Source organism: Gigantopelta aegis, chromosome 8 (assembly GCF_016097555.1).
Source record: "Gigantopelta aegis isolate Gae_Host chromosome 8, Gae_host_genome, whole genome shotgun sequence".
In the NCBI taxonomy this organism is placed as follows: domain Eukaryota; kingdom Metazoa; phylum Mollusca; class Gastropoda; order Neomphalida; family Peltospiridae; genus Gigantopelta; species Gigantopelta aegis.
Window position 1 is genome coordinate 13,268,183 of NC_054706.1, and position 23,507 is coordinate 13,291,689.

The 23,507-nt window shown below is 40.1% G+C and overlaps 2 protein-coding genes across 2 annotated transcripts; one reads left to right on the forward strand and one right to left on the reverse strand.

Annotated features, from left to right (window-relative positions):
* Positions 1-1,219: 1,219 nt before the first annotated feature.
* Positions 1,220-1,990, reverse strand: LOC121379476 (kelch-like protein 18). The gene has a single exon (XM_041508120.1). The coding sequence runs from the start codon at positions 1,988-1,990 to the stop codon at positions 1,220-1,222; it is 771 nt and encodes a 256-aa protein (XP_041364054.1).
* An 11,694-nt stretch (positions 1,991-13,684) lies between these two features.
* On the forward strand, positions 13,685-14,611 carry LOC121379477. Its single transcript, XM_041508122.1, has one exon. It carries the CDS (start codon positions 13,685-13,687, stop codon positions 14,609-14,611), a length of 927 nt encoding a protein of 308 aa, XP_041364056.1.
* The last annotated feature ends 8,896 nt before the right edge of the window (positions 14,612-23,507 follow it).

A 23,507-nucleotide genomic window follows, 5' to 3' on the forward strand; every position in this document is an offset into this window, starting at 1 on the left:
TTAGGAAAAATATAGCGGGTTTCCTCTGATGATTATGTGTTAGAATTACCTTATGTTTGACATCCAATAGCCGATGATTATTTAATCGGGGTGCTCAAGTGGTGTCGTTAAACTAAACAAACTTTAACTTTAATGTATATTTCTTCGCTGTTAATTATGTAGAGACATCGTAAACTCTCCAATACTTGGTATACTGATAGCAGTTTAAATCAAACTACGAAAATGTACTGCCTACATGACGTTTTTATATAACAGACTCATACATCGCTAATGGAAGGCGTAGCCTTAATGCGCTATTTAAAATTAGACTCATGATCGGACTCCTGACAGAACATATGTTTATTGTTCTTGTTGATGTAATGTCATTTTACTGGAAACAGAAACGTGGTATCTGCATGTGTAATGCACCATAGATGTTGCCAAATGATGGTGTGTTTTCCATGGTAACGGATTCGTTGGAACCATCTCTGATGTACAGCTTCTCTAGGGCCTTCTTGGAAATAACAATGATGCTGCTATCTTTGTATACAAATCCAAAATGGTAACCGTATTGGTAATATTTTCCAACGCGCTCGGCTCTTAATCTCGGTGTGTTTATGTCGTCGATGTGAATGACGTCAACAGAACCGTTACAATGTAACAAATACAGGTTTGGCATCTCTAGATATGACCTGGTCAGGAGTCCACTTTCCACCTTTATGTTGATTGTGCTGACAGCGTGTGTGTTTGTGTTGAAGCAATGCACTTGATCTGTTTGACTTTCATTCAATGTTCCACCCATCACCAGAATGTTTCCTCCAACAGCTTCAGCACAGGAATCTGACCGACTACATCCGAGATCTCCCACCACCTGCCACTTGTCCTGTCCTAGCTGCAGCTGTTCTATAGTGTCACTGTGTCTTCCTCCAATCACGTACAGCGTGTCATCTAGAACAGCCATAGAGTGTTCCCAGCGATCATGTTTGAGATCTGGACCACGACTCCACGTCCTTCTCCATGCGTTAAATACACGTGTTGATTTTGGTGTTTTATCTCCTCCGGTAATGTATATTAATTTGCCTGAGACAGCTGCTGCAAAAAATCGACCTGGTTCATTAGAACATACTGGCAGTTCATACCAGCGTTTATCACTTAAACAAGCAACAGATAATAGTTCAACAGAATTTTGAAGGACGAACACAACATCAAGCATTTGTCCTGAAATCCGGTTGTCGAGAAACTAGTTCATTTTTGTGTAGCATGAATAATAGGTTTTGATACCTTTCTGAACTACTTGTTGTAATGCCTCGTGTTGGTGGACAAATTTGGTATAAATAACATCATCTGTCAAGTAGCTGATGCTAACATGCTCAAATCTGATTTGTGTGAACAGGTCGACCATAATTTCAACTGAAGGATTGTGCTGACTGATCCACTTCTGAACATCTCGAAGCACGTCGTCTTCTTTCTGTGACAGATCATCCCGAGACAACACCTGAAGATATTCATCTTTTGTCAAATCCATCACTGACCCATTCTCTGACAGTTTCCCCAAGATTTTCACTACATACTGAAAAGTCTTTGTATCCAGATCTTCCATTCTGTATGTCTTTAATAATCTCCACATGGAAACGCAGTTTTTTGTGGTCAATGTAAGACTGCTGTTCAGATATCTCTGACAGGCAGACTTGAGGTCATCCAGCAGCATCATCTCGGCGAGGTCAATCAATACAATATAGTTGACGCCGTTGACGACGTCCTCACCAAGGATATGAAATTTCAGCACATCGTCAAAGGTTTGTTTAGACACTTTCGGTAACTCGACCACTCCAGAGTTCTTCTCCAACATGTCAGACGTCAACATCGCCTCAAAATAGGGCGATAGTGCTGTCAGACACAGTCTACTTCCTGTCGTGGAGCCATCTTCAAAGACTAGTTTTATGTCATTGTGGTCACCTTGAACCAGTTTCTCGTAGAGCTTTTTCAGAAAAGATTGTTGTACTTCCGACATTCCGTCCACTGAAACTAGATAAGACAGAAAATTATTAAAACTGAATGGATGTGATTGGATAATACTTGTCAAACAGTAAATAAAAATTCGTTTAAAAAATGTCAGTATGAAATATTTGATGGCTTCATGTTTTATATTGTTAAAGGTTGCTCATACAAACTTTATGAAAACTCGTTTTGAGGGAGCAGGTTCCTGATCACGTTACAACCCTGGTCCACTCGTTCTTATACACCAACAATAGTTTTCGTTTGCTGCTTTACTGTAATCAGTAACATCAGATGTCATCCCCCCCCCCCCCCCCCCCCGCCATCTCTCTCTCTAGGCTAATTACAAACTTCTCTATTAAATTCTGGACCATGCGCATGTCTGTTCATGTACATTCTGATTTATGCCATGTATTGTACTTAAGTATGTATGTGTGTGTATATGTATAGACATGGGCGTACATAGGGGGGGGGGGTTCGATGGGTTCGACCGACCCCCCCCCCCCCCCCCCGAAATCGCTTTTTTTATAATTTAATATATCTGACATTGATATCTGACATTATTATATTTACTCAGCATAGAAATATATGCCGAATATCTCTGCAATCTATTTTGGAACCCCCTTTTCAAAATCCTATGTATTGGAACCCCCCTTTTCAAAATCCCATGTACGCCCATGATAGATGTATGAATATCTATATACTGTATGTATGTCGGGTTTGACTAGTACATACAAAGATATAAAGGGAACGGGCACGGAATATAAATCTTTGTTTCATGCCATTTCTGGGACTCGAACCTTAGACACCGAATCACTCGCAGTTCAGTGTATGTGCGTGTGTGTGTGTGCAGCTGCGTGTGTGGTGCGTGTGTGTCTGTATCTGTGAGTGTGTGTGCGTGTGTGTGTCTGTGTATGTGTGTGTGCGTGTGTGTGCGTGTCTGTCTATGTGTGTGTGTGTGTTTGTGTGTGTGTCTGTGTGTGTGTGTGTGTGTGTTTGTATGTGTGTGTATGTGTGTGTATATGTGTGTGTATGTGTGTGTCTCTGTGTGTGTGTGTGTATGTGTATATGTGTGTGTGTATCTCTGTGTGTGTATGTGTGTGTGTGTGTCTGTGCGTGTGTGTGTGTGTCTGTGTATGCGTGTGTATGTGTCTGTGTGAGTGTGTGTATGTGTGTCTCTGTGTGTGTGCGTCTGTGTGTGTATGTTTGTGCGTGTGTCTGTGTGTGTGTGTATGTATGTATGTGTGTGTGTTTCTGTGTGTGTGTGTGTGTGTTTCTGTATCTGTGTGTGGGTGTGTCTGTGTGTGTGTATGTGCGTGTGTATATGTGTGTGTGTATGTCTGTGTGTGTGTGTGTGTGTTTGTGTGTGTGTCTGTGTCTCTGTGTGTGTGTATCTGTGTGTGTGTATGTGTGTATATGTGTGTGTGTTGTGTGTGTATGTGTGTGTATGTGTGTGTGTGTGTATGTGTTTGTGTGCGTGTGTGTGTATGCGTATGTGTGTATGTGTATGTATGTGTGTGTGTGCGTGTGTGTGTATGTGTGTGTATGTGTGTATGTATTTATGTGTATGTGTGTGTATGTGTGTGTGTGTGCGTGTATGTGTATGTGCGTGTGTGTGTATGTGTGTATGTGCGTGTGTGTATGTGTGTGTGTATGTGTATATGTGTGTGTGTATGTGTATGTGTGTGCGTGTGTGTATTTGTGTGTATATTTTTGTATATATGTGTGTGTGTATGTGTGTATGTATGTATGTGCGTGTATGTGTGTATGTGCGTGTTTGTGTATGTGCGTGTGTGTGTCTGTATCTGTGTGTGTGTGCGTGTGTGTGCCACTTTGAAAATTTGTAAGCAAATAGTGGGTAAGGCGAGTGTTAACCATATACCATGGGCAGAATTTTGAAAATAGCAATTAGTAAAAAGGTTAATAGAATAAATAAAAAAAATAAAAAGGTTACAAGCCAAAAATAAAAAGAATTGACTGCTCGGCCGAATATTTATATAATTTGGAGCATTTTAGGACAGTCCAAAATAAAATAAGAGAAAGAAGAGAGGATCAGACTATTTAATAATATGTTTTAAAAAAAGAAGTAATTTCGACATAAAATTTTGAACGCAGATCTAAAAGTTTAAAGTCCGATCGATATGAAAAAAAAATGAATCAGCGAGCCACGACGGACCGACTAGTAGACACCCAAAATGACGGTATAGAGTTGAGAAGTAAAAAAACCCCAGCCTAAGCCCAATAAACTTAGCACCGGGAACGAATCCCACAGCCAAGTACGGCCCCAAATACGATCAGGTAACCAGATCACCAAACCAACTAAAAGCTACTTACCAATAAAACCAGGAAATACCAAAAGACTAACCAGCCTTAAAAGAACCCCAGCAAAAAATGCCAAAATCCAACATGCAGTAAATTTCCTTAAAACAAAACTGCAAAAGCTCAACTAAAGCAGAGTTAGAGCCACCAAACCAGACGGATATGCAGCCAGCAAAGTCGTTAACAACCAACCAACTACCTCCACCTCCAAGACTATCCCCTCCCTGCTCTCAATCTCCTTTTCAAACACCCCCTCCCTCTCACCCCAACACACACTCTACCCCAAAATCACACCTCCAGCACCACTACCACCGCCTCTCCTACTCTCACTACTTCCTCCAACATAACCCCAAAACCCACCCAACTGATACCCTACCCTCTCTCACTCCCACCCCGAGCCAGAACCCAAACCATACCCCAATCCCCCAACCCTACCATGCCACCACCCCATAACCCACCCCCTGTGACCCAAACCAACTCACCAAACAGCCAAACAGCCAAACCCGCCAACAAATGGCTGGTGAAACTCCACCCACCCCCCCCCCCCCCCCCCCCCCCCCAAAGAAACGACCAGGCCGGCAACCCTCAACTCAAACTGGACGAAGTTAGCACATGGACTAACGGTTATTTACTCATTCCAGCAAATACAACCGTTAACAATTGGATATACATCCTAGGACGCCGTCTTAGGACTTCAAACTTACGAAATAAAATCATCCAAATGCCACCACTATCAGCAATGGGGCCACGGAGCTAACAAATGTCGACAACACAGAGAGCTCCCAACTTGCCACAGATGCGGCCAAAAACATCAAAGAAGCTCCCTAAATTCCCCATGCACGCGAACCATCCAGTGCCCCAACTGCCTAAGCCGGCACATGGCTCACGACAGTCGCTGCCACCACTTCCAAAAGGCATTGCGGCAACTTAACAATACTAAAAGAACCCCAAGCTAACCAAACTAACCAAACGAACCAAACATTCTATAAACCAACACCAATCTCAGCAACCATCTCGTACGCCGAAATGGTTAAAACAAGGGAACAAAATCAAGTTAGCGAATTAACCAAAATAATAGAAAAACTAGCACAAGAAATCTCTGAAATTAAAATAACATCAACCGTACAATCAACTAAAGAAGCAAAAACCAAAATAAAACTAATTAACTACGGGACCAAATAATGGGAGACAAGTCTCCACACGCTCCCAAAAATAATAATAAACCAGACAAAAAGGGCCTTATCGTTCTCCAGTGGAACGCCAAAGGCCTCCATTCAATGGGACATGGTGCTGAACTCATTCAACTAATTAGTACCAGTAACAACAAGCCAGACATCATTTGCTTACAGGAAACCTGGCTAGGAACCTCCAAAAATAAAGCTAAGAAAAATAATAATAAAAATAATCTAACCAAACCATTCAAAATACCAGGATATACAAGCTATTTTAAAAACAGAGAAAACAATATTAGAGGTGGACTAGCCACACTAATAAAAAATAATATACCTCATCTAGAAATAAAATTCCAACCTAACAATAATAGTTTAGAAATCCTCGGCCTAACCATACAGCATGATACTAGGAGCATCGACGTCATCAACGTATACAACCCGCCAGGGCCAGAGCACAATAAATTAATTCTAAATGACAATAACAAACTTATCAGCTCAAATAATAATGTAATCATAGTAGGAGACTTTAACTGCCATAATAGCTTATGGGGTAGCCCGACCACAGATTTTCAAGGCGACATATTAGAAACCTTCATCAACAATAACAACTTAGTCTGCCTAAACGACGGTAACATCACCTTTATCTCTGATATCAATGGCAGCACTTCAGCCGTCGACTTAACAATCACCTCAAACAATATAGGAGCTAATTCAAGTTGGGAAGTCTTGGAAACTCTTAATAGTGACCACATGCCCATACTAACTAAATATAATTGTAATGAAACTTTCATAGAAGAAGAAATATTTACATCTAAATTCAACTTCTCCAAAGCTAACTGGGCAGGATTCTCCAAAGAATGCCTAAACCTTCAAGTTAATATTGAACTAAGTGTTAATGAAGCTACTAACGAACTCACTAATAATATTCTAAAAATAGCAAAAAAACATATACCAATAACCAAACACTTTAGGAAAAATCAACCAGTCAGTTGGTAGACTGAAGAGATAAAAAATAAATGTAATCTCAGAAATCGTAGGAGGAAAATCTTTAAAAAAACTGGCAAACCAGAATATCACAATAAATACAAAATAGCTAAAAACGAAGTCAGCAAACTAATAATTACAGCTAAACAAACCAGCTGGCACAAATTCTGTAGTGAAATAAATAATGGAACAACAGTTAGGGATATGTGGAAAAAAGTTAAAGCTATCCAAGGGCACCGCGCCATACCCACAGTCCTTCAAACACATAAACCAACTCTCTCTAACAAACAAAAAGCCAACTTACTCAGCAAAACCTTCAGCAAAAATAGCAGTAACGAAAACTTTCCTAAAGTATTTTTTGATCAATTAAAAAAACAAAAAACATTACCCACTAATCAACCAACTGAAACCAAACAACCCAATAATGATAACCTTGAATTTAACCAACCAATAACCCTAATTGAACTTAAAACAGCACTCAAAGCTAAAAAAAAGTACGGCAACTGGACCTGATAAAATTAGTTATACTCTCTTAAAACATATGCCGGACTCTGCACTAGAGGTAGTGTTATCGCTATTTAACAAGATCTGGAGAGAGGGAGCCATGCCCGAACCGTGGAAACATGCTGAATCCTTTAGTCTTCCTAAAGCAGGCAAGGATCACTCTCTGCCTGGTAGTTTACAGACCGATAACGCTCACTTCACATCTATGTAAAACCTTAGAAACCATTATAAATAAACGTCTCAATAACTATCTACTAGAAAACAACCTTATAGCAAATACTCAGAGTGGATTTAGATCTAAACACTCCACCATTGATCAAATAGTTAGGCTACAAAATACTATTAACGACGCTCTCAGGAAATCCAACAAAGTTATTGCCATATTTATAGATATTGAAAAAGCCTTCAACATGGTCTAGAGACAAGGACTACTAACTAAACTTAATGATACAGGGATAAAAGGCAATATGTTCAACTTCATCAATAATTTTATACATAACAGATCTATAGCAGTTAGAGTTAACGGTCAATACTCAGAAAAAACAGATATACTAAATGGAATACCACAAGGTTCGGTCCTATCACCAACCTTATTCAACATATTTATAAATGATCTAACCACGGCACTTAATGTCAAAGAAAAACCAAACCAAGCCTCACCACTAAATACAGCACTATTTGCCGATGACTGCGCCATCTGGCGAACAGGCAGAATAACTTCAGCTATCTGTACAAAAATGCAACTCGATATGAACCGACTTAATCAATGGGCACTAACTTGGGGCATTAAACTATCTGAAACTAAAACCGTATTTATGATATTTATATATATATATATATACACCAGAAAACGGTCAGTTAACTTCCAATGGCAAACCTATACCGAGTCAAATAATTTAAATTTCTAGGAGTCATCTTTGACTCAAAACTAACATTTAGACCTCATATTCTAAACCTAATTAATAGATATAAAAAACCCCATTAAACCTACTCAGGGCTATATCAGGCACGAGTTCGGGAGCGCAAACTGAGGCAATGCTCATGGTATACAAAGCCTGCATACTCTCCATACTGGATTATGGAGCACAAGCCTACAGCAGCGCCACCCCATACTTACTCCATAAATTAGACAGTATTAAAAATCAAACTCTTAGAATAATCGCTAGGGTACCAGCTAATACTAATGGACAAAGTTTAGAAGCAGAATTTAATATTATGCCACTGGACCACCGCAGAAAACTTCAACACCTTAAGTACCACCTTAAAGTTCACTCATTTGATCATGAACACCCAGTGCAGGAACTTATTCCAGTGGCCAAAAAAGTAGGTGTAATCTTAAAATCTAACTTAAAATTAGGCAACTCCTTTGCTACTACAGCATATAATATAGAAACCGAAGTAGGAATAGATGATATACCAGTGGCAATGCACACCCTAAACCAACCAGTGTATTGCCACATACCTTACCTAATTAAAACAGCTACGGATAAAACCCCCTTCCCTCCTTTCAAATAAATCTTATATGAAGTCTGTACCAACGAAAACTACCCGGAGCACACCCATATCTTTACAGATGGCTCCAAAAACCCAGATAATGGCAGGGTTGGTTATGCATTAGTACAAGAGAAAATTACCTGGCACCCTAAACTAATCAACATTGCTAGGCTGTCAGATAATCTTTCAGTTTATACAGCAGAACTGACAGCCATTTTAGAAGCACTAAAATGGATCAAAAACCACAAATACTCAAAAAGTGTAATCTTCTCCGATAGTCTCAGCTCTATCCAATCCATTCAATCTAATAGAACCACTAGACCAAATATAACCTCAGCCATCTACAGAGAACTAAACGAGCTAAACCAACTAAACCTAGATGTAACAATAGAATGGGTCCCAGCTCATGTAGGCATTATGGGTAACGAAATTCAAACCTACTACAACCAGATAAAAAAACTAAAAACTAAATCTTTCACGCCATCTACCAGTTCGTACAATCTACCAAACCTAAGTTATAACTACTGTCACCCCTTCAGCCACTGGGTACAGAATTGCCACCATGCCGCACTCGACCACGATTAGCATTCAAACCAGTGGTTGCACACCAGACAGCGAGATATATAAATAAAAATAGGGACAACAAATAAAGAAATATTAGCCACGCAGCTAACCAAAATAAACATACTGCCATCACCCACCCTCTGAAATGAAGTTGCCACCCTGTTGCACTCGACCTGATTAGCACTCCAAATCGGAGGGTGATTCTTGTGGCAGGATAGCTAACTAATAGTTAATAATATAATATACTAATCTAGGCTCCCACATACTCAACCAATGGGAGATTGTTACGTTATATAATTTATTAAATGTGCATGCTGTATATAAATTCTAATTGCAATTGGTATCCTCACTTTCGTAAGAATTAGGGGCCCTTAAAAGGGTCAGCATTAGAATACTATCGAGGTCTGATAGTATTGCGAATGCGAATGCGAAAGAAGTACTTTCGCATTCCCCGGGGGTTAAAGTGGACCCCATCATCCAGAAAATCTTCAGGATAATTTGTAGTCATCGGCACCGAGTCCCGCCGGATCAGTTTCTTCAGCCCACGGTTGACTGCATTTCGAAGGGTATTAAAACGAGCTATAGTCATCTCAGAGGACTTCCTAAATACCCCACGGCGGCAAATCTCCAAGATACACACTCAAGCCACCCCTTCAGTCAAAAAACGTTGACGCAACCTTAAAAGGCTGTCAACAGGGGCAATGTCGTTGCCGCCCAGGTGTATTATCACCAGCGACGGCTGGTAATCCACCACAGCCTCATATAACTCCTCCGATATGCGGTCTGACCGCATACCACCTTGACCAAAAAATCGGCATTCAGCTGACACACACATGTCACCACGTGTATGCTGTCCTAACCATAAAACAAGTAATGGAATATTAGCAATAGCCTGCCTATTTATTACAATCAGATAGGAATGAAAAATACGTCTCACTAATTGGTCAACCAAAGGACCAATCAGGGTCACCAAAGCTCCTAACCAGAATAGAACTCACTAATTACACCATCTCTTTTCCAGAAACACCAATTGAACAATATAACCAATCAACGACCAGAAAACTGTACATAACTGAGGACTGTTCATTAAAATATTATAAAATGTTATTATGCACTTTTGTATGTGTGTAAGGTAGTAGATACAATTCCTTCCACAGCAGACAAAGGTGAGTAATAGTCACTACAAACAGACCAGACGATCGCCACTAGAAAACAAGATACAAGTAAGATTAGCTAACCAATTACCTAAGTAACTAGATATTCATATTCCCCTAGGGGGGCCTGGGTGGGACCGGGAGGCATACCTATCGATACTCGTATGACTGTTGTGAATGAATCGTACCTACTACGTAAAAATTATCATATGCAAAGCACTAGGCTTTTTTAAACTACACTCACACTATAAGGGAAATCCCCTTCAAATTAGATAGCTAGAGTAACTAATAAACCCCCCACCTCCTTGCATTCACTATGCAATTCAAGGAGGGGGGGGGGGATGGGTGGCTTTGATCAGCCGTTGGAAATATAGAATAAGGACTCAATACAATAAAAACAACCATAACACAAAATATAGGTAAACACGAACACGGCATGCACTCTCAACATACTATAGGGTGCATTGACTAATGATAACAATGCACCCGTCCATACACAAAACCAAAATAATGGCCCAGCACGTACTCCAATAAGGAGTCGGACAAAAGAAACCGGCTCCGAGTACACCACTGCACTGCACCCAGAAGGGACTGGACAAAAGAATACCAGCCCCTTCCCCCAAACCCAAAATAAAACTTTCCTTGGCGCTGGCAGGACCTTGGGCAAAACGGACGAACCTACTCCACCTCCACGGCAACAGCATCCAACATCAAACTCTCTATCACCGCCTCTACCTCGTCTAACCCACACAATTGCTCGAGTCTCCCCTGAGTTGTCATGCCACGATCAGAAGAGATCAGGCCCTTTTTAAGGGCCCTACGGGCAACCTAGGAAGACACCCTACAGCACCAAGACGGTCATAATAAAGAGCCACTTTCGGAATACTAAAAGCGAAACCTATTGGCTCTCTTCACTATTTCAATTAGAACGACCATCAAAATTGCGCCAAATTTCCTTCATGTAAACGCGCACCTCTTCCTCTTTGACATAATCCTACGGGACTTTCAAAATTCCATAGCACCAATTACACCCCGTCTGTCACCAACATTGGACTGCTGGTGCTCCCTTGCACTTGTCAGTGCAGGCGTTCCTTCTCTATATCCCTCCCCCAACTCTTTCCTGTCCTGGACAGAGGGAACCGGCGAAGGCCGGTCCCTGTGACCAGGATAGGCGTGTGCTACAACAGCTTGCTCTGAATGTGTACGTAAATATCTTTCTCGTTCTCTCGTTTCCTACTGTAGTCATTCAAACGTCGACAGCGGTAGCAACAAGTCACGCCGAATTTTTAAGAAATCGTCTGTTATCAGAAACGTAAGTATGTAATTTGTTTAGTAGATTATTTTATAAATAAACAAGGGTTTGTATTTATTTTATTTTACATTATTTTATTTTTAACAAACATTAAGATTTTGCCGATGAGATAATAATAAACCTGTAACACCATGAATTTATTATCGTACTGCAAAAGGTACTTAGAGTAAATACTAAAATAGAGTATAATGGACGTATTAAATCACTGTTTATATTCGTCTTTGTTGTTATTGTGTACGGGGTGTTTAAATGAATTGAATATCAAACTGCGTGGATCTCAGTAGATTAATTTAGAAAACGTTAGCAAGTTATATATATATTTTTAGAAGTAAACACAAAGCTTTTATGTTGAACATTCAAAAGATTAATGCGGAAGTCGACATTGAAGTTGATTAACTAAGTCGTGAGAGCGAGAATTAGGACCAGGTTCTGATGCGGACGAATTCACATTTATTTAACTGATTATATATTTTCCCCCCATCATCGCTGAAGTATTCATTAGTGCAGAATATATCAGATTGTATGATCGTTTAAATGATTTATAGATTGTAGATGCTATGGACCTAGTAAAATTGGATGTGTTGGAATATGCGACGTACAATGGCTTAGGATTATGTGATGTTTGTAACTAGGATATATAACCATTTTTATTTATTTATTTTTAAAATTATTTTATTTATAATATTAGTGTCATTGTAATTTTACTGTGGTATTTACATATTAATTTAGCAGATGGTAGGTACTGCAAAATGTTCCAGGGCCACCGAAGGACTCCTAAGTGTGGGAGATGATTCAAAATAAGCCTTCACCCCTCGGTGGTCGCATTACAAATGATGTTAGTTTGGATATCATCAAAATGGACTAATCTATATTTGAACAAAATAAGGGGTGTCAGATACTATTTTTAAAATATAGATTTTAATGAGTTATTAAATACTAGTTTCACCCTATTTTTGAACTATTCCGAATGAGAGGTTTATATATAGGACGCGTATCCTTTTAAAATTGATAGAGATACTCGTATTTTCTTACAGAATGGAAGGGAAGCGAATGATGGAATATGGAACCCCTGCCAAAAAGCAACGGTTCGAATATGGATGTGGTGACTGTGGGCAGACCTTTGCTCACAAACAGAGTCTAAATCGTCACGAGAAGACGGCTTATGGAAGTCAGAAGGTCAAATGTCAAGATTGTGAAATGACATTCTCGAGAAGGGATAATCTAGAGCGTCCTCGGAAGAAACATGTTCAACAAGGAGGAGCCAATCAAGCCATATATGAAGCTAAACACGAGGGTGAAGCATTAGAAACAGAAGCCGAACCAAAAGCTCCAGTTGAGCCACCATGCGATCTACAAGCCCTAGGAGGCACTGTGAAAACCCATACCATCCCAGGAGAGGGTGTACAGAAATACGACCCCATGACATTCTTAAAAGGAAAGTATGTTGAAGTCAAGAAGGTGCTGAAGCAAGCCATCAAAGATCGAGGTGGGCGAAAGTGGTATCTGACCATCAAAGTAAAGATGAGCAGGCGGAAAGGTGAGGTGGTGGAAACGGTGGAACCCCATTTCAGAGGCAAGTATCAAACGTCTCTTAAATTTGAAGACCTGAATGAGTCTCTCAGGGAATCTATCAAGAAGATTTTTACTTCTTTCATCGAATTTCAAAGGCAGGGTAGCAACTGGACGGTGGATAAGGTGGTAGACCTCACTATTCACATGGCTCGGTACCGACCCCTCTGTGGCTTGAGTTACATCCCCCTTCCAATCAAATTGAGAGCTAAGCATGCCATCGTCAATGTTCAGAACCGGGACCAGAAATGTTTCATGTGGTCGGTCCTGGCGGCATTAGGACGACAACAACGCATGGAAATGTGACATTCTGGTCGGTCCTGGCATTTCTCTCCCTGTTAAATTGGTCGATGTTTCACGGTTTGAAAGAGGCGAAGTCTACCCACTTCACGTGACCAAACAACGTTTTGACAGAAATGTGATCATGGACAGTAAAAAGTCATACTTTTGCTGGATCAAGGACATGAACCGGCTACTGTTTGATCAGAAAAGCTATGGCCATCGCCACCATTATTGTCCTTACTGTCTACAGGGGTTCACAAAACAGAGAATTTTAGATGATCATCTTGTTTATTGTCAAACACATGGAGAGATATGTAGTGCATTACCGAAATTTGAAATTGTATATCTCACTGGGCATGAAACTGACCAAGATCCATCGAGTTTTGGCCTTTGAACAAAGCCCATGGTTAAAGGCCTACATCGATTTCAATACAGACAGACGCAAATGTGCCCAAAACGATTTTGAAAAAGAGTTCTTCAAACTGATGAACAACTCTGTCTTTGGCAAGACGATGGAGAACCTGAGGAAGCACGTGGACGTGAAATTGGTTAACAATTCAAAACGCGCTCGCAAGTTCATTGCCAAACCCACTTTTCATGCCTTTCGCATTTTCAACAAAGATCTGGTGGCCATCCACATGCAGAAGCAACGGCTGATTTTGAACAGACCGATCTATGTGGGTTTCGCCATTCTAGAAATTTCGAAAATCTTAATGTATGATTTTCACTATAACTACATCAAGACCAAGTATGCATCCAAAGCTCAACTCCTGTTCACAGACACCGATTCGTTGTGTTACTACATCCAGACAGATGACATCTACCAAGATATGTTACAGGACTCCGATCTGTTTGACACTTCAGAGTACCCCACTGACCATGTTCTGTATAGTACCGTGAACAAGAAAGTATTGGGTAAAATGAAGGATGAGACTCATGCAATCCCTATCCAGGAGTTTGTGGGTTTGAAATCTAAAATGTATTCCCTCATTTTTAAGGAGAAAGGTGAGCTGGTGGAAAAGAAAACGGCCAAAGGGATCAAGAAGAGTGTCACCAAAAGCCACACAAAGCATGAACATTACAAACAGTGTCTCTTTGAAAGACACATACACATGTCAAACATGACTCGGATCAGGAGCTATGGCCACCAACTGTACAACATCAAACTGAATAAGTTAGAACTATCTCCCTTTGATGACAAAAGGTATCTATTGTCTGATGGTATAAGCAGTCTTGCCTATGGCCACCATCACATCTTTGGACCACCAGCTAGTTTAGACTAAAAATGCCACCACCGTCATCTATATAAGGGCAACGTTTACGTCAACCTCATTTCGAGTCTGACCGTCGAGGTGTGAAGATGTATCAGAACACTTGTCCAGAATGTGGGAAGAACTTTTCCAGGAGAGACGTCATGTTGAGACACTTTCAGCATAAACATACTAATCGCCTGCCACCACCGCCGCCGCCGCAGCTGCCATCGCTGTCACCAACTACCTTGCTTCATCCTTTCACCATGATTGTGTCGGGACCCACCTCGTGTGGTAAGTCCTTTTTGGTGTTCAAACTGCTGAGAGATGAAAGATTTCAACCACCTCCCCAACGCATCATCTGGCTCTACAAACGATGACAGACTGTCTATGATATGATCAAATTGGTTGCTCGAGTGGAATTCGTTCGAGGCATACTTGGGGATCTTGAAAAAGATCATTATTTAGACCCCAGAGTCAGAAATCTCATCGTGTTGGACGACCTGATGTCTACTGCTGGAAAAGACTCTCGTATCACCGACCTGTTCACAGAAGGAAGTCACCACCGAAACCTCTCCGCGATTGCCATCAACCAGAACCTCTATCACAGCAAGGACCCGACACAAAGAAGAAATTGTCATTACCTGGCACTTTTCAACAACCCCATCGACAAGCAACAAGTGATGACCTTGGCACGCCAGATGTACCCATGAAATACCCAAACGTCCATATGAAGATGCCGTGAAAGAGCCATACGGTTATCTCTTTATCGATCTGAAGCCGTTGACACCCTCTACAGAAAGATTACGACCTAATGCTCTGGATCAAAAGGACGACACCCCTGGAGAAGAGCTGACAAAGTCTATAAAAGGAGAGAACAGTCGAGAAGCATGTCATTCTTATTCAGACCTTCAAAGTGAGCAGACATGTGAAGAAGAGCTCCCAGAAATATATTCTTGTAACGATTGTGGAGTGATGTTTCAAGACATGCACGATTTGCAGTGACACATGAAAACATGGTGTCACGAAAACAGAGGGGAACCTCCTGCAAAGAGAGCTAGATACGAGGTGGAAGAAAGGCATGATGACACCTATGATGAGTGGGAAACGGCTGGACTGGATTATCTGTGGCAGCTCGTCTACAACGGTCACAAAGAGGATATGCGTGAAGACCGACAAAACTACTTGGATAAGGGAAAGTCTGAAGAATGGGTGGATCGAAAGATAGCCAAGGAATGGGAGAAGACATATTTCAATACATTGGCAAATGCATTGCTGTTCACTCGTTGCTTCTCTCGACCTTCTTTGATGAAACCGATTCTAGACAGAATCCACAAGATGGAAAGTACTGCCGAGTACACGACACTCAAAGACAAAATCAAACCACTCCTGAAGAGGTTGGCTGAAAAAGTTATTTCTTACATGGAAATACCCGATGAAGAATCAGACAGCGAGGAATCTGAAAGTGAGGAAGAGGAATCAGACACTGAAGACTAGACTGTATATAAGGAGTCTCCTTTGCCAATAACTGTCATCGATGCTGAAACTACTGAAGAGTGAGGATCATGTGGGAAGATTACTTGAAAGACATTTATTATGATCCATCCAACCTGGCCAGTTTTTCTGGTCCAGACAAACTGTACAGATAAGTCTGAAAAGCCGGGAAATACGTCATCAGCAAGAACAATATCAGAAAGTGGTTGCAAAAAAAGGAGTCTTACAGTTTATATCGTCCAGTCAGAAGAACGTTTTCCAGGAACAGAATCGTGGTCACAGGAATTGATGATCAGTGGTCGGCCGATCTCATGGACATGGTAAAATTTTCACACTATAATCGTGGTTACACCTTTGTGTTGGTGGTAATCGATGTGTTCTCCAAATATCTGTGGTTGAGGCCATTGAAAGACAAAAAAGGACTGACAGTGGCAAATCCATGGCACTTTCTACCAGTCGGAGCTACAGAAAGTAGACGTCAAAGATGACGACCTGTGGAAAGTGGAGAAAATCCTAAACACGAGAGGTCGAGGGGTCAACAAACAGCACTATGTCAAGTGGTTGCACTGGCCCAAGAAGTTCAATTCCTGGATACGAGCCTCTGACGTTCAAGCTATTGAATAGGCCAATCATTGTACATATAGATAGTTTTTGCCCTTCAGGCCTATCGATGTCACCCTATGTGTGTCCATTTTATATATATGTGTAGTAGTCTCTAGAGAGACCAGAGGTTGTAATTAGAAATAAATGAAAACCCAAACCAAAATTTTGCTAGCCCACACAAGTCCCCCTCGAATCGATGGACGGTTGGGAGGTATGGCACTGCGCTTTGTTATTACTGCACGGGGTTCTGGAATAGGGCATTGGTCATTCTGAGGACACTCTAACACGTGGATGGGGCCTTATCTCACAGAATGAAGGGAGTGGGTATCGAAGACATTCCCGTCAACACGGGCTGTCAACACCAGCCAGTAGAGCTCTATTTATAGCTCACGGGAAACCCCCGCCAGTTTATTATGAGCCTCTCGCAGGCGTACAGACCCGTCGCTATGTCTAGCACAGTCTAACCATCCCATGCAACACGAGTCGTTTAGAACACGTGGTTTGGGATGGTGGGGGTAAGGGTGTATTAGTGGCTTCTAGTGAGGGTGGCTTGGGTATGTAGCGAGGGGTGGCTACACCCGTCACAGGGAGGGTTACTTCGTTCTATTTTTAGCTCGATTGGGAAACCCCATCTATATTTAGCGCCTCTCGCCAGAGACGCTCGTGTGGCGCTCGGTGGGAGACTCTCGGTTTTCCCCATGCTAATCCAATGGGGGAAAGTGTCCCAGAAACGGTAGTTTCCTACTACTGCCCTTCTTTAAAATAAATTAATACGTCAAATATGCATTGCCGATGCGGCACGACACAAGACTACTTCATCCTTCCTGCACCGCCTGTGGTACTAACTAAACAACCATTAACTACAACAAGGACCCATATGCCCATGTTAAATAAAAGCAGATAATGTTCATACAAGTTTATATATACATATATATTTGCCGTCGGTGAGGAGCTTTACCGAAAGCAGTAATTTTTTATCCGGCGGCACAAAAGTGCTATCGGTGACGTCCCCGACCGACGGCAGTTTATATTTCACAGACGGCAATAGCCGTGGCTGCCGCCGTTGCGTTCGAGCCCTGTGCGTGTGTGTATGTGTGCGCGCGTGTGTGTGTGTGCGCGCGTGTGTGTGTGTTTGTGTATGTGCGTCCGTGAACGTGTGCGCGTGTGTGTGTGTGTGTGTGTGAGTGTTTTGATATATCAATATCTTTATATTGTATGTATGTCGGGTTTGCGTATTACATGCATATATATATATATATATATATATATATATATATATATATATATATATATATAAACGCACCGGTGCAGCGTATAATTAAATCTTTTCTAGCCTTCCAAATTGTCTTATACCGTTACTGGGACTTGAACCTGTAGCACCGAATCGCCCGCAACTTGCCACGATATGTTCTGAGGATTCTCTTTAACTCAACCATATGCATGGGCCCACAACCTACGCGGTCACTCCCGCTTACGTGCATGAAACCGTGGCAAACGTGGCAATGGCTAGTGTGTGTATAGATGGATGTATAGATGTATGTATATATGTATGTATTTATTGATGTATGAATATCTATAAATTATATTGTATGTATGTCGAGGTTGACGATCACATACATAGATATTAACGCGCCGATGCAGGGAATAATTATATCCTTTCTAGCCTTACACATTATCCCATATCCGTTGCTGGGACTAGAACCTATGGCACGGAATCGCCCACAATACCTTCCTAGCTATTGAGGCATCCATAAAAAGGATGCTCTTTATGAATACAATATATGTATATATAGGTGTAGTTATGTGCGGGTGCACACGTTAATGTATTTATATTTATGGACGTGATATGTGTAACAGTACAGAAAAAAGAAAGAAAGAAATGTTTTATTTAACGACGCACTCAACACATTTTATTTACGGTTATATGGCGTCAGACATATGGTTAAGGACCACACAGATTTTGAGAGGAAACCCGCTGTCGCCACTACATGGGCTACTCTTTCCGATTAGCAGCAAGAGATCTTTTATTTGTGCTTCCCACAGGCAGGATAGCACAAACCATGGCCTTTGTTGAACCAGTTATGGATCACTGGTCGGTGCAAGTGGTTTACACCTACCCATTGAGCCTTGCGGAGCACTCACTCAGGGTTTGGAGTCGGTACCTGGATTAAAAATCTCATGCCTCGACTGGGATCCGAACCCAGTACCTACCAGCCTGTAAACCGATGGCCTAACCACGACGCCACCGACGCCGGTGTAACAGTACAGTGTATGTACACGGTTTTCAGTTATAACATTAGTAATCTGGTAACACGTATGTATATAACTATGAAGCGATGACAGCACCTTAAGCCTAACACCGTCACAATGTTTTTTAGAGGAAATCCGCTGTCGCCACTACATGGGCTACTCTTTAACGATAGGCAGCAAGGGATCTTTTATTTGCGCTTCCTACAGGCAGGATAGCACAAACCATGGCCTTTGTTGAACCAGTTATGGATTACTGCTCGGTGCAAGTAGTTTACACCTACCCACTGAGCCTTGCGGAGCACTCACTCAGGGTTTGGAGTCGGTATCTGGATTAAAAATCCCATGCCTCAACTGGGATCCGAACCCAGTACCTACCAGCCTATAGTCCGATGGCTTAACCACTGCGCCTCCGAGGCCGGTAAATGAATACTATTTAATTCAGTTTGTTGTTTATAGGCTGACGTCATCTAGTAACTTAGGTGATATCAGTGTATGTCGTTAAACAGCGAATATTGACTTGTGTCAATTGTATGGCACGAATACCGAAACAGGACGTAAATAAAGAGATCAATACCAATACTGTTAAAGAATCATGGATATATAACGATGACCTAATTGAAATTGAATTTTAATGGAAAGTTTACTATATCACAAAGGGTAATTGCTTCACAGGGCAGAAAATGTATGAATCACATTTCAAGAATATGTAATAATCTATGCCTTAATAAGGACACGAAGTTGCACGTTTTCGATACCTATGTTTCTAGTGTTTTAAATTATGGATGCGAAATATGGGGTTTTCATCCTGCTCATGATATTGAACATGTACATATGGATTTTTGTAAACGAATTTTGAATGTCAAGAAATGCACCACAAATGTAGTTGTTTTGACAGAACTTGGAAGAGTTCCTTTAAGTATTATGCGAAAAATTAGAATAGTTAAATATTGGTTGAAATTACTACAAACCAGAAATTGTATCTTAAAATCGTTATATGAAGATATGTTAGAACACATGAATCCCTCTAATTGGCTATACCAGGTAAGATATTTACTACTATCAATAGGTTTCTGAGATGTTTGGTGTAGTCAGCATGTAGATAGTGCTAACTCATTTTTAAAATGTTTAGAAATACGTCTAACGGACCAGTTTATTCAAGAGAAAGATGCTACAATAGACAAATCTCCAAAATGTACATGATATAAACTGCTGATAGACACTTTTTGTTTGCAATATTATCTTAGAATATCAATTCCTGAATGTTATGCCATGCTTATTACAAAATTTCGTGTATCTTCCCATCAATTGCTCATTGAACAAGGAAGATATTATGGTATAGAAAGATCGGAAAGAAAATGTAAATTGTGCAATAAGGACGATATAGAAGACGAATATCATTTTATTCTGATATGTCCATTGTATACAGGTTTACGAATTACTTACATACAAAAATATTATTGGTTCAAACCATCTATGTTTAAAATTGTACAATTATTATCAGTTCAAAACAGAAAAGAACTATGTAATCTCGGTAAATTTCTCAAACATGCAATCTTTTTACGTTCTAAGCATATATAACTGTCCATCCTCCAATTACACAATCACCCATTGTATATATTATCTGTTTGTATCATTGTTTATTGAATGTATATGTATATGCCTATGAGCCGTAAGGCTTAAAGCTAATAAACTATACTGAGCGAAGTTTGGAAGGGGGTCGAGTCAAGCTCTCACAGGAAAATATAGTGGAAAAAATCGCTTTCAAAACTAAAACATACAGTTTATGCATATGGAGTTTCTAGTGGTGCAAAAACAATAGAAGAAGGGTCCACTTGGTTCATATTCCTAATTGTGACACACGTTATGGTTCACATATTCACTTCTAGTAAATGGTGAAGAATTAAAACAATATGTATAATGGTAAGCCCTCTGGCTGTATTTTGCCTATGTTATTTTGTAATATTGTGCATCGACCTTTTGGGACATGAGTATATAGCGCAAGTGACAGCCACAGTGAATCGGTTAATGAACCACCTGTTCGGACCGGTGTAATAGGAACACAGGACCTCGGTTCCTAGGAACAGTAGTCCTATCGGACCTCCATAGCTTAGGAACCATAGTCTTACCCGGACTTTCATACCTGGTTTATTTTAAAGTTGTTTTTATCCTAGGACTTGTATTCCTACCGGACTTAAATTCCTTCTACAGCAGTGACAGAAATACTAGTCCGGCAAATTAGATGTCCGTGTGTTATACTTTGCAATCAACACGAAGAAATATATGAAAAAACAACAAAAAAACACAAAACAATATGTAGCCCAAAATTGTTTAAAAACATATACATATGTAAATGAAAACGGGTAACTCCAAAAAAACTTAACATTTAGAGAACAGCAAAAGACAATTACTATATACACCAACATAATTTTTAATAATATGTTTAACAAGTTTATATTTTGACAGTAAGTCATAATCCGATTAATTGCGATTTTCTTAATCTTTGTCCGATCGGACTTCCATTCCTCGGAATCCTAGTCTGTGGGACTTGCATTCCTAGGAATTTAAGTCTGTTGGACGTGCATTTCGAGGAATGTAAGTCCGTTGGATGTTTATTCCTGGTACTCCTAGTCCACAGGACTTTCAATCCTAGTATTCCTAGTCCTCTGGAATTTATTTCCGATATTTTGCTTATGATTCCTGAAAATCCTTGAAATAAAACGTTGAACACTGAACTTAGTTCTAGTAATTAGTACTAATAACTAATACTATAATGACCAGTTACTACAAATAAAAATAACAGGAATAATAAGCATGAACAATTGCCTTTTATTAATCAAAAATTAAAAATAGCATCAAAACACTTGAAATTAATTATCACTGACTGCCTTATGGCAGTTTTGACCATCATAAGCATAAGAGACGAGTTGGGGAAAGGGTCTCTGTATTATTATATGTGTCCATTAAGGAACATTATAAGCGTTTGAGACTGGGTCGGGGGAGGGGGCACTCCCCCAAGTGCTGGGAGGGGGGGGGGGGGGGGGGGGGGGGGGGGGGCAATGGACACGATCGGGCAAAATGAGCTGGCCTGAAATGTTCACCATGTTTTTCCATCATTCTACTCACAATATTAGTTGTAATCCATGTAAAAATGCAGATTGACTTGTTTGGTATCCAATATAGCGTCTTGGTAGTAATGCGAATATAAATATACGTTGTGTTCCAGATTAGGACATTTTCTTTTCATTCGGGCAATAAAAATCAGCCTGCCCCCCCCCCCCCCCCCACCCCTTCTCCCAAAAAGGGAACCCGAATGCCTATTGTAACCAAAACTGTCAGGTGTAAAAGTGTCATGATTAGTTAGTCTGTTTAAAAGTATCTTTGTAAATTGTGTGTGCATATTATTGACAGTATGATAATTGTTATAGGGTTACTGTTTTGTTTTTGTCGGTGTATTGGCCCATTGAGCTGCTAAAACCCACTCTTAGTCATTGATATTTCTATTAATTGATAAACCGTAACAAAAAAACATTTAACATATTTTTGCATCGATTGTATGGTTGGTTTGAGACTAAGATATCATAGAGTTCAGAGTCTCATATGTCATATGTTAGACCAAATTAATGTTTGAAAATGAGCAAAATTGACAAAGCAGGCACATGTTCAGTAAATTATGCAGGGGGGAGGTCTAGACTGTGGTAAGTAGAAATTTGCTTTGAAGAGGGGTGTTTAGACCACGCCACCCCACCCCACACCCTATGTACACGCACCTGTAACATTAATGGCAACAAGGCACAAATTTAAAATTATATAATAACAAGATCATTTATATAACGCAAATATCACATTTTTATAGTTGAATTTTATTAATATTATTATCAAATATGAGTACATAATATCTAACAGATAATTGTTTTGGTATATCATATGGGCAAGTTATACTTATTTGCGAGTACTAATACATGTTTCGAATTATGGAAAATCTTTTCGAGTTACATTTAAATGTTTAAACATTTATTAGTTGGAACAACACGCAATGAATAAAGACTTTGGTTCTGCTCATTTAATAAGGTCAGCAAAATGTGTACATATTCTTGCAAATTATATAAATGGAAAATATTGCAATAAATAGAAAAATAAATAGATAAAGACAGGCGCCAGTATCCTGAGTTAAAGGGACATTCCTGAGTTTGCTGCAATTTTTAAGATGTTATCGACTAACAGAGACTTTTGAACGACTGTAATTACATTTCAAATATATTTTTCTGCATGAAATATTAGTAGCTGTATATTAAACGTGTTTCCGATCGTTTTAATATTGGTACTAGGTTGAATTTCATTTTATTTTCTGAAAAAGATTTTTTTGTACGTACGAAATTATTTGAAGACAAAATCCAGTTTGGGCTGCTTACAAATATCAAGACGACCAGAAACACATTGAATATACAGACGCTGATATTCTAAACAAAAAAAATGTATTTAATATGTAAGTTTAATTGTAGAAATATTTTATTAGTAGGAAGCATCTTACAATGCAGCAAACTCGGGAATGGCCCTTTAATTAAATAAACCAGAAAGGAAACTG

Excerpts from the sequence above, each read along its gene's own strand:
- LOC121379476 (XM_041508120.1), bottom strand. The coding sequence starts at position 1,990 with ATGTCGGAAGTACAACAATCTTTTCTGAAAAAGCTCTACGAGAAACTG.
- LOC121379477 (XM_041508122.1), top strand. The coding sequence starts at position 13,685 with ATGAAACTGACCAAGATCCATCGAGTTTTGGCCTTTGAACAAAGCCCA.